Source organism: Tursiops truncatus, chromosome 12 (assembly GCF_011762595.2).
Source record: "Tursiops truncatus isolate mTurTru1 chromosome 12, mTurTru1.mat.Y, whole genome shotgun sequence".
Lineage (NCBI taxonomy): Eukaryota > Metazoa > Chordata > Mammalia > Artiodactyla > Delphinidae > Tursiops > Tursiops truncatus.
In genome coordinates, this window is record NC_047045.1 from 39818680 (window position 1) to 39831043 (window position 12364).

Below are 12364 nucleotides of genomic sequence, written 5' to 3' on the forward strand. Positions count from 1 at the left end.
ATTTTATACACCATAGAGGCAATGGATAATTTCCCTGATTGTTTACAAGCTGTCAGGAATGGTTCCAGGCATAACTTGAGTTTTCCTAAGCTTTACCAGGCTATTGATACAATCGAGGCCCACATTTTACAGCCCTTTGCCCCTACCTGTGGGACAGAATACTCCAACAAGAATTTCTGAGGTCTTTTCAATAACCTACAGCTACACCTCATACCAAACATTCACATTCCTTGGAGGATGGGGCTTAGGCAGCTCTCTGTATTTTCAGAAAACTTCCTCTAGAAAATTCTCTCATACATGCCATGAATATGTCCTTTCCAGCTGCTCTGTCACTCTCTTGCTGTCTCTCTCTGGCTGAACAGTACTACCAATGCAACAGAACTCTTAAAGTGCCAAAACTGTGTTAGTGACCTCTGGCAACTTCCCCCTTCATTGGAATATAACATCTTATACAAAGCAAGGCAGCTAGTGCCTCAATCTTTTATAGAGATCTTGGTGAAATATTTCTCACTTTTTACTTCCAGCCCTCTCTCTTCCCTACAGCCATGTATAAGTAGATGGGACTAGGTCAGAGATGAATTAAAATGACCACCACCATACTCTACTCAGAATCACTCCTCCTCTTCTCCACCAATTAAGGCTTTGATTTTGGATCAGGGTTTCTGTACATCTGTCATATTCCTTCAGAGTTTTTCTCCTAGGATGCCTCGGTTCTTTATGTAAATAAGCTTTGAGTAGTTTTTAAGCACTTGTTTATAATACAGGGCTAGATTGTAAGGGTTAAGCTGGAACCCCTATTACAGTGAGAACCCCATGGCTTGTTTTCTCTCATTTCTTTACTGTTTCCTTTCTTTTCTTCATATACCAGTAGGTTATTACTCTGCTTATGCCAACTTTCAGATGTGTTTACACATTTAATTTAAATAAACTTTGGTCTAATTTTTAACTTATTGGTATCTTCTGAGTAGTCATTTCATATATGCTAAAACCCTTGAATTCTTTTTAATTGGTGCAAAAATTGACTTTGTAAAATAATACTATATTTGGGACAGAGGAAGCAGACAGTCCTCCCAAGGACTTCAGTGTATAGTGACTAATGGCAAAATTTCATTCTTTTCATTATTGGAGAGACTCAGCAGGAGCTGAAAACTGAATCAGATTTCTCGAGTAACTCCAAAGTTCTTTGGATAGTTTCAACCACATACCTCTCTCTGAAGATGTACAACCATGTTCAGAACATCTGTACTTTGGGGCCCTGCCTTTACTTTATTGTGAGCCAGCTGTAACTAAATTTGCTCTCTTATTTTTTGAGGGAACAGCAACTTAGATAGATGCAGTCTCCCAAGGGGAGCAGACAGTGTCTAAGCAGCAAGAACCCAGAGGGACAGAGACATGGTTAGTAAATGGTAGCTGGTGCTAATAACAAAAGCAAAAATGATCACCTCCTAAGATCAAAGAGCATCAAGTATTCTAGCAAAGCTTCCTAGGCTCTATAACCTCTAATTTAGACTGATGAGAATGTCCTGGAAGACTACACATCATGACAGTGGCTAAAGTAGAAAATCCTATTGAGTGAAGTTATGTTCCCTGCCATCCCAGGAAATACAGTCATGGAAGTATCTTCCTTTGCCCTGTGAATTGGGAAGGTAGTGAAATCACTGAAATTTTACAGTTCTCAAAAATTAAAGTAGGCTAATTATAATTCTACAAAGGAATTCTAAATTTACATTTTAAAGCAAGCTTTCATTCTAAAAATTGTGCTGGTAAATTGTTTTGTGTATAAACAATTTTCTGTTTCTTTCAGTGTGGTTATGAGTTAATTTATTTAACATTGACTATAATCTATTAAGTAGAATACATTTCTAAAATATTTAAATTACAGAAAGGAAAATAAAATGATTTGGGAACATTTAAAAATTATCTGCTAAGATGGTTAAAAGAGCTCTCCAACAAACATACAAAAAAAGCCCAGAATGACAAGGTAAAGCTATTTTAGATTTTCAGATTTTGGAACCCTTCTAAACTACATGATTAGAATGCTAGTGCATTAAGTGGAGTTGTGTCTTATTCAAGGGTTAGACTCAGAAATTGATATATCCAAAATTATCCTTGAAAATCCCTTAGGAGGCCAGTACATTAGAGTCTTAGAGAATCATGTTATGTGGGTGGCTTGTGTTTCAAAGCTGTGTTGTCTTTTAGAATATATACTTTTCTCTCTGAACCCTAGAGTCAAACTCTTTTAGAGGGGTGCTCAGATGATGAACTTATGATCAACTGAGAAACCAGCAAATTCACACCACGCATGTAACGCTCACTCCAGAGCATATACTCATTGAAAGTCAGGCGGAATTGTCTATACTGTTTATAGAGTAAATAGTCATTTTTCTTTCTTTTACTGCTGAATTTATTATAGTTGAATTTGTGATAATTAACTTCGTAAAGACAAAATTCCACAGTATATGATTATGTATTTATTTTAAAGTTTCATCTGAATTTTTGTCTAATGTTTTTGTCATTCACATAGGAAAGAATGATGCTATACTGTGCTATTCCTTTACTGGCACAGTACAGAAGTACAGATAATGGATTCTGAATTAATGCACAGTATAGTAGGAAGCTATCGTAAACCTCCAGAAAGAGTGTTTGTTCCATCAATCGCCCAGAGTGTTGAATCATCTCAGACTCACTATTCTGTGAACTTAGAAGTTACCTCTCCTAAAATGCTTCGTAGTCCAAATAGCCAAGGTAATGCTAATATAAAATCTTATTTAACATTAGGGGAATGGTACAAAGTATGTTATACAAAATTTTTCATTTTTATATAGAAAATAAGATGATTGTGTATTTAACTAATCTTAGTAAAACTGCTCATTTTGACTCTGTTTCTTAAAGTTTCTGTAAACTTAAGTTACTTAACATTTTTTTATTTTGGCTTCTTCAGCTATAAGATGAAAATTAATATAACCAGCTAAGCACATATTACAGGCTTATCATTAAAACGTCATTAGAAAATAGGAAAATACTCTCTGAAGAATAAAAGGTCAGATTTTCAGAATCCTTCTAATAAACAAGATGATTAGAATACTAATGAATTAAGTAGAATTGTCTTAGTCAAGGATTAAATTCAGTAATTTCATATATCTGAAATTACCCTTGAAAATTCTTCATGAATCCAGTACATTGGAGTAACTACAAAATACAAGTAATATAACTTTTAAAATACAAGCTTAGGAGGATCTTAAAATTGAATTAGGAAAACGTTTATGACTCCAGGCATACCTACACCATTACAAATTACTTTCTAAGATGATGATAGTCACGTTGTTTTTTAATCTTTTATAATAATGGTTGCCATTATTAAATAGACTGGCTTTGTGGAGCAAAGCAACTGAAGAAATAATAATCCAAATCAAAAAATAATCTCTAGCAGACATCTTTCTAATTGGATATAAACTATTTGAAAGTTAACTTATAACATTTATTTATATTCAATTATCTCTAGTTTTTTATAATTTAAAGTTGTAACTGAGAAGAAAATGTAAGACAATATTTGAAAATTTTATAACTCTGAGCTTATCTGAATCATGAAGATATTAATATAGCTGAAAAGAAATCACAGTAGTACATGTGTAACACTTATAATCTTTCAAGCCTGACATCAGTTAAACCACTAGGTTGTAATTTTTTCTTAATGGAAGAAACTATGTTCTATCTCATATGTCCTAATTATTAACATTATATCTTGGACAAAGAAACAATAAATGTTTCTGGTTTGACTGAAACTGAATACATGAAGAACTGAGAAAAACTTTTAACTTTAAACCTAAGTTTCCTTGTTAATTAGTGGGCACTATATTTTAATTTTCTTTATCCATGCTCATACTCTTATGCCTCCCAACCTTCCTCCCTTTCTCTCCCTCTCTGTCTCTCTCTCTCTTTCCATATACATATATACACACACACACACATATATACATATACATATATACATATCTTTTTGCCTTAATTTGAATATATTTATTTTATTAAATTTAGTGATTATTAGCTTTCTCATACCTCAAATTTACGAAAGTACTAAATACAATCATAAATATATTGTTTTTGTAAGATATGTTAGAATTTGTCCCGCTTTAAAGTTTTGTCATTTTTCTTTTTGATGAGGAATATAAATTACTTATTTTTTTTGGTTCACTAACAAAAACATACTGCTCACTTTTATATGCTACTATGATTGTTAAGTGTTCAAAAATTCTCACTTAAAATATCAAGCAAATTTTTTTTCAACAGCTCTTATTTTAGCCTTAAAAACTCTTCAGGAAAAGATTCATCGTTTAGAGTTAGAGAGAACACAAGCTGAAGATAACCTGAACATTCTTTCCAGAGAAGCGGCACAGTATAAAAAGGCCTTGGAGGATGAAACAAAGGAGAGAAATCTGGCACATGAGGAACTAATAAAGCAGAAAAAAGGTAAGAACATTCAATAGTTCTCAGAAACAAGTGGTTACCAAAGTTTACAACTTAAAAATAATAAGCCCAGTCTAAGAAGATTTACTCAAATATCTTTGTTCTTATATGCATTCGAACATTGAGGGCTTGTTCTCAGACATTTTGGTATTTGCATTAAATGGATGTAATTTTGAACTTACCTCTATTATATCTGTTATCCCAGTTCATAAATTTTTGAGATTAAAAGAAAAATTAGACAAGTTGTGTTTAAGAATTATAATATTTTCAGAATACCAACAAAATGCAATATGTTATTAGCCCATAATATAATTGGAATACTTCATGTTTTCACTAGTTTTTTTTTAATTAGAAAATATAAAGCAATACTAGTAATTAAACAACATAAAACAATAAAAATTAACTTAAAAAATTATATTTAACTTAAAAGATTAATTGGAAGAAATGGACAGGTAGGTGGAGGCTTCTGTGGAAATTATGAAAAGGACTTCTGGACATCTGTTTTAGAGATTTAGAACATAAGTTCTTTATATAATTTCACTTAAAAATTGTGGCTTTTTTTTCCTTGTAACACTACATCACCCTCATAAACAAGGTTCAAATTTGTGTTTCAACTTATAAATAGAATGAAGAAATGGGGAGGAAAAAAAAACATCCCAAGGTAATTGGACAAAAGTAGAAGAAAGAGCTGAGGAAAGTAACAAATTAAAGAATTAGAACGAGGTTGCTTATTATAAATAGAATTAACTGTGCAGTTAGTAGTCGAGAACAGAGGAAAATGGGAATGGTAGAATGCATATACCTGAGTTTCCTGAAAGAGAAGAAATGTATTGTTAGGAAAGAGACTTTAGGTCCTCTATTTTCCAGATGGTGTTGTTTCCCAGGAAGAGCCAGGTTTTTTGTTATCCCACAGGTCACTGACATCCTTCCTTTTCAGAAGTATGCCCTCTGGGAGTTTATGAGGAGGCATCGTTAAATTGGTTATATATAATTAATGAGATACACACAAAATGTATGTTCATAACTTTTGGAGAGTCACTATTTAGAACTAAAGAACTCTTGAACTTTTAGCTGTTGATTGAATTCATAGAATACATTTCTTGTTATAACTCTCTGATCTATGTGATAACTAACTGACTCATTACTTTTTCTTTTTCATAGATATAAGTATGCAGTTAAGCTCAGCCCAGTCTCACTGTACCCTTCTAGAGAAACAACTAGAATATACAAAGAGAATGGTTCTCAATGTAGAGCGAGAGAAGAATATGATCCTAGAACAACAGGTGACCATATTTTCTATAGTAATATAATATATATTTTTTGTTGTGTATTTTTTTTAACAAAGTGAATCAGTTATACATATACATATGTTCCCATATCTCTTCCCTCTTGCGTCTCCCTGCCTCCCACCCTCCCTATCCCACCCCTCCAGGCGGTCACAAAGCACCGAGCTGATCTCCCTGTGCTATGTGGCTGCTTCCCACTAGCTATCTACCTACGTTTGGTAGTGTATATATGTCCATGCCTCTCTCTCGCTTTGTCACAGCTTACCCTTCCCCCTCCCCATATCCTCAAGTCCGTTCTGTAATAGGTCTGTGTCTTTATTCCTCTCTTACCCCTAGGATCTTCATGCCTTTTTTTTTTCTTAAATTCCATATATATGTGTTAGCAAACAGTATTTCTTTTTCTCTTTCTGACTTACTTCACTCTGTATGACAGACTCTAGGTCCATCCACCTCATTACAAATAGCTCAATTTCGTTTCTTTTTATGGCTGAGTAATATTCCATTGTATATATGTGCCACATCTTCTTTATCCATTCATCCGATGATGGACACTTAGGTTGTTTCCATCTCCGGGCTATTGTAAATAGAGCTGCAATGAACATTTTGGTACATGACTCTTTTGGAATTATGGTTTTATCAGGGTATATGCCCAGGACTGGGATTGCTGGGTCATATGGTAGTTCTATTTGTAGTTTTCTAAGGAACCTTCATACTGTTCTCCATAGTGGCTGTACCAATTCACATTCCCACCAGCAGTGCAAGAGTGTTCCCTTTTCTCCACACCCTCTCCAGCATTTATTGTTTCTAGATTTTTTGATGATGGCCATTCTGACTGGTGTGAGATGATATCTCATTGTAGTTTTGATTTGCATCTCTCTAATGATTAATGATGTTGAGCATTCTTTCATGTGTTTGTTGGCAGTCTGTATATCTTCTTTGGAGAAATGTCTATTTAGGTCTTTGGCCCATTTTTTAATTGGGTTGTTTGTTTTTTTGATATTGAGCTACATGAGCTGTTTTTGTATTTTGGAGATTAATCCTTTGTCCATTGCTTCATTTGCAAATATTTTCTCCCATTCTGAGGGTTGTCTTTTCATCCTGTTTATGGTTTCCTTTGCTATGCAAAAGCTTTTAAGTTTCATTAGGTCCCATTTATTTATTTTTGGTTTTATTTCCATTTCTCTAGGAGGTGGGTCAAAAGGATCTTGCTGTGATTTATGTCATAGACTGTTCTGCCTATGTTTTCCTCTAAGGGTTTGATAGTTTCTGGCCTTACATTTAGGTCTTTAATCCATTTTGAACTTATTTTTGTGTATGGTGTTAGGGAGTGTTCTAATTTCATTCTTTTACATGTACCTGTCCAGTTTTCCCAGCACCACTTATTGAAGAGGCTGTCCTTTCTCCACTGTACATTCCTGCCTGCTTTATCAAAGATAAGGTGACCATATGTGCGTGGGTTTATCTCTGGGCTTTCTATCCTTTTCCATTGATCTATCTTTCTGTTTTTGTGCCACTACCATACTGTCTTGATTACTGTAGCTTTGTAGTATAGTCTGAAGTCAGGGAGCCTGATTCCTCCAGCTCCGTTTTTCGTTCTCAAGATTGCTTTGGCTATTCGGGGTCTTTTGTGTTTCCATACAAATTGTGAAATTTTTTGTTCTAGTTCTGTGAAAAATGCCAGTGGTAGTTTGATAGGGATTGCATTGAATGTGTAGATTGCTTTGGGTAGTAGAGTCATTTTCACAATGTTGATTCTTCCAATCCAAGAACATGGTATATCTCTCCATCTGTTTGTATCATCTTTAATTTCTTTCATCAGTGTCTTATAATTTTCTGCATACAGGTCTTTTGTCTCCTTAGGTAGGTTTATTCCTAGATATTTTATTCTTTTTGTTGCAATGGTAAATGGGAGTGTTTTCTTGATTTCACTTTCAGATTTTTCATCATTACTGTATAGGAATGCCAGAGATTTCTGTGCATTAATTTTGTATCCTGCTACTTCACAAAATTCATTGATTAGCTCTAGTAGTTTTCTGGTAGCATCTTTAGGATTCTCTATGTATAGTATCATGTCATCTGCAAACAGTGACAGCTTTACTTCTTCTTTTCCGATTTGGATTCCTTTTATTTCCTTTTCTTCTCTGATTGCTGTGGCTAAAACTTCCAAAACTATGTTGAATAAGAGTGGTGAGAGTGGGCAACCTTGTCTTGTTCCTGATCTTAGTGGAAATGCTTTCAGTTTTTCACCATTGAGGACGATGTTGGCTGTGGGTTTGTCATACATGGCCTTTATTATGTTGAGGAAGGTTCCCTCTATGCCTACTTTCTGCAGGGTTTTTATCATAAATGGGTGTTGAATTTTGTCGAAAGCTTTCTCTGCATCTGTTGAGATAATCATGTGGTTTTTCTCCTTCAGTTTGTTAATATGGTGTATCACGTTGATTGATTTGCGTATACTGAAGAATCCTTGCATTCCTGGAATAAACCCCACTTGATCATGGTGTATGATTCTTTTAATGTGCTGTTGGATTCTGTTTGCTAGTATTTTGTTGAGGATTTTTGCATCTATGTTCATCAGTGATATTGGCCTGTAGTTTTCTTTCTTTGTGACATCCTTGTCTGGTTTTGGTATCAAGGTGATGGTGGCCTCATAGAATGAGTTTGGGAGTGTTCCTCACTCTGCTATATTTTGGAAGAGTTTGAGAAGGATAGGTGTTAGCTCTTCTAAATGTTTGATAGAATTCGCCTGTGAAGCCATCCGGTCCTGGGCTTTTGTTTGTTGGACGATTTTTAATCACAGTTTCAATTTCAGTGCTTGTGATTGGTCTGTTCATATTTTCTATTTTTTCCTGATTCAGTCTTGGCAGGTTGTGCCTTTTTAAGAATTTGTCCATTTCTTCCAGGTTGTCCATTTTATTGGCATAGAGTTGCTTGTAGTAATCTCTCATGATCTTTTGCATTTCTGCAGTGTCCGTTGTTACTTCTCCTTTTTCATTTCTTATTCTATTGATTTGAGTCTTCTCCCTTTTTTTCTTGATGAGTCTGACTAATGGTTTATCAATTTTGTTTACCTTCTCAAGGAACCAGCTTTTAGTTTTATTGATGTTTCCTATTGTTTCCTTCATTTCTTTTTCATTTATTTCTGATCTGATTTTTATGATTTCTTTCCTTCTGCTAACTTTGGGGGTTTTTTGTTCTTCTTTCTCTAATTGCTTTAGGTGCAAGGTTAGGTTGTTTATTCGAGATGTTTCCTGTTTCTTAAGGTAGGATTGTATTGCTATAAACTTCCCTCTTAGAACTGCTTTTGCTGCATCCCATAGGTTTTGGGTCATCGTGTCTCCATTGTCATTTGTTTCTAGGTATTTTTTGATTTCGTCTTTGATTTCTTCAGTGATCACTTCGTTATTAAGTAGTATATTGTTTAGCCTCCATGTGTTTGTATTTTTTTTACAGATCTTTTCCTGTAATTGATATCTAGTCTCATAGTGTTGTGGTCGGAAAAGATACTTGATACAATTTCAATTTTCTTAAATTTACCAAGGCTTGATTTGTGACCCAAGATATGATCTATCCTGGAAAATGTTCCATGAGCATTTGAGAAAAGTGTGTATTCTGTTGTTTATGGATGGAATGTCCTATAACTATCAATTAAGTCCATCTTGTTTAATGTATCATTTAAAGCTTGTGTTTCCTTATATTTATTTTCATTTTGGATGATCTGTCCATTGGTGAAAGTGGGGTGTTAAAGTCCCCTACTATGAATGTGTTACTGTCGATTTCCCCTTTTATGGCTGTTAGTATTTGCCTTATGTATTGAGGTGCTCCTATGTTGGGTGCATAAATATTTACAATTCTTGTATCTTCTTGGATCGATCCCTTGATCATTATGTAGTGTCCTTCTTTGTCTCTTCTGATAGTCTTTATTTTAAAGTCTATTTTGTCTGATATGAGAATTGCTACTCCAGCTTTATTTGGGTTTCCATTTGCATGAAATACCTTTTTCCATCTCCTTACTTTCAGTCTGTATGTGTCTCTAGGTCTGAAGTGGGTCTCCTGTAGACAGCATATATATGGGTCTTGTTTTTGTATCTATTCAGCCAATCTGTGTCTTTTGGTGGGAGCATTTAGTCCATTTACATTTAAGGTAATTATCGATATGTATGTTCCTATTCCCATTTTCTTAATTGCTTTGAGTTCGTTATTGTAGGTCTTTTCCTTCTCTTGTGTTTCTTGCCTAGAGAAGTTCCTTTAGCAGTTGTTGTAGAGCTGGTTTGGTGGTGCTGAACTCTCTCAGCTTTTGCTTGTCTGTAAAGATTTTAATTTCTCCATCAAATCTGAATGAGATCCTTGCTGGGTAGAGTAATCTTGGTTGCAGGTTTTTCTCCTTCATCACTTTCAATATGTCCTGCCAGTCCCTTCTGGCTTGCAAAGTTTCTGCTGAAAGATCAGCTGTTAACCTTATGGGGATTCCCTTGTGTGTTATTTGCTGTTTTTCCATTGCTGCTTTTAATATGTTTTCTTTGTGTTTAATTTTTGACAGTTTGATTAATATGTGTCTTGGTCTATTTCTCCTTCATTTATCCTGTATGGGACTCTCTGTGCTTCCTAGACTTGATTAACTATTTCCTTTCCCACATTAGGGAAGTTTTCAACTATAATCTCTTCAAATATTTTCTCAGTCTCTTTCTTTTTCTCTTCTTCGTCTGGAACCCCTGTAATTTGAATGTTGGTGCATTTAATGTTGTCCCAGAGGTCTCTGAGACTGTCCTCAGTTCTTTTCATTCTTTTTTCTTTATTCTGCTCTGCAGTAGTTATTTCCACTATTTTATCTTCCAGGTCACTTATCCATTCTTCTGCCTCAGTTATTCTGCTATTGATCCCATCTAGAGTATTTTTAATTTCATTTATTGTGTTGTTCATCATTGCTTGTTTCATCTTTAGTTCTTCTAGGTCCTTGTTAAATGTTTCTTGCATTTTGTCCATTCTATTTCCAAGATTTTGGGTCATCTTTACTATCATTATTCTGAATTCTTTTTCAGGTAGACTGCCTATTTCCTCTTCATTTGTTTGGTCTGGTGGGTTTTTATCTTGCTCCTTCACATGCTGTGTGTTTTTCTGTCTTTTCATTTTGCTTATCTTACTGTGTTTGGGGTCTCCTTTTTGCAGTCTGCAGGTTCGTAGTTCCCGTTGTTTTTGGTGTCTGTCCCCAGTGGGTACGGTTGGTTCAGTGGGTTGTGTAGGCTTCCTGGTGGAGGGGACTAGTGCCTGTGTTCTGGTGGATGAGGCTGGATCTTGTCTTTCTGGTGGGCAGTTCCACGTCTGGTGGTGTGTTTTGGGGTGTCTGTGGACTTATTATGATTTAGGGCAGCCTCTCTGCTAATGGGTGGGGTTGTGTTGTTGTCTTGCTAGTTGTTTGGCATAGGATGTCCCGCACTGTGGCTTGCTGGTCGTTGAGTGAAGCTGGGTGCTGGTGTTGAGATAGAGATCTCTGGGGGATTTTCGCCGTTTGATATTACATGGAGCTGGGAGGTCTCTTGTGGACCAGTGTCCTGAAGTTGGCTCTCCCACCTCAGAGACACAGCACTGACTCCTGGCTGCAGCACCAAGAGCCTTTCATCTACACAGCTCAGAATAAAAGGGATAAAAAGTAGAAAGAAAGAATTAGAAGAAGAAAGAAAGGAAGGAAGGAAGGAAGGAAGAAAGAAAGGGAAAGAAAGAATGAAAGGAGGGAGAGAGGGAGGAAGGAAGAAAGGAGGGAATGAAGGACAAAAGGAAAGAAAGAAGATAAAGTAAAATAAAATAAAGTAAAATATAAAGTTATTAAAATAAAAAATAATTATTAAGAAAAAAATTTTTTTAAAAAGCAAAACGGACGGATAGAACCTTAGGACAAATGGTGGAAGCAAAGCTATACAGACAAAATCTCACACAGAAGCATACACATACACACTCACAAAAAGAGGAAAAGGGGAAAAAATCATAAATCTTGCTCTCAAAGTCCACCTCCTCAATTTGGGATGATTCGTTGTCTATTCATGTATTCCACAGATGCAGGGTACATCAAGTTGATTGTGGAGCTTTAATCCGCTGCTTCTGAGCCTGCTGGGAGAGATTTCCCTTTCTCTTCTTTGTTCTCACAGCTCCCAGGGGCTAAGCTTTAGATTTGGCCCCGCCTCTGCATGTAGGTCCCGGAGGGCATCTGTTGTTCGCTCAGACAGGACGGGGTTAAAGGAGCAGCTGCTTTGGGGACTCTGGATCACTCAGGCATGGGGGGGGGGGGGGCGGGGGGGGCGGGGAAGAGGCACAGAGTGCGGGATGAGCCTGCGCGGCAGAGACCGGCAGGACTTTGCACCCGCCTGAGGTGCGCCGTGCGTTCTCCCGGGGTAGTTGCCCCTGGATCCCAGGAACCTAGCAGTGGTGGGCTGCACAGGCTCCCCGGAAGGAGGGTGTGGATAGTGACCTTTGCTCGCACACAGGCTTCTTGGTGGCGGCAGCAGCAGCCTTAGCGTCTCATGCCCGTCTGTGGGGTCTGCGCTTTTAGCCGCGGCTCGCGCCCGTCTCTGGAGCTCCTTTAAGCAGCACTCTTAATCCCATCTCCTCTCGCACCAGGAAAC

At 36.4% G+C, this 12364-nt stretch overlaps 1 protein-coding gene across 5 annotated transcripts in view; it reads left to right on the forward strand.

Annotated features, from left to right (window-relative positions):
- CEP57L1 (centrosomal protein 57 like 1) overlaps positions 1-12364 on the forward strand; it is a 90962-nt gene that overhangs the window by 30738 nt on the left and 47860 nt on the right. For 4 of the 5 annotated variants that reach the window (XR_012324776.1, XR_012324775.1, XM_033867608.2 and 1 more), the window contains exons 2-4: positions 2525-2745; positions 4288-4467; positions 5626-5747. Coding sequence is in view for 3 of the 5 variants with exons in the window: in XM_033867608.2 (XP_033723499.1) it covers positions 2583-2745; positions 4288-4467; positions 5626-5747 (465 nt within the window). In the remaining 2 variants the exon portion in view is untranslated. Of the gene's footprint in view, positions 1-2524; positions 2746-4287; positions 4468-5625; positions 5748-12364 lie in introns of those variants that run through there. The other variant, XM_033867609.2, reaches the window with a different exon arrangement.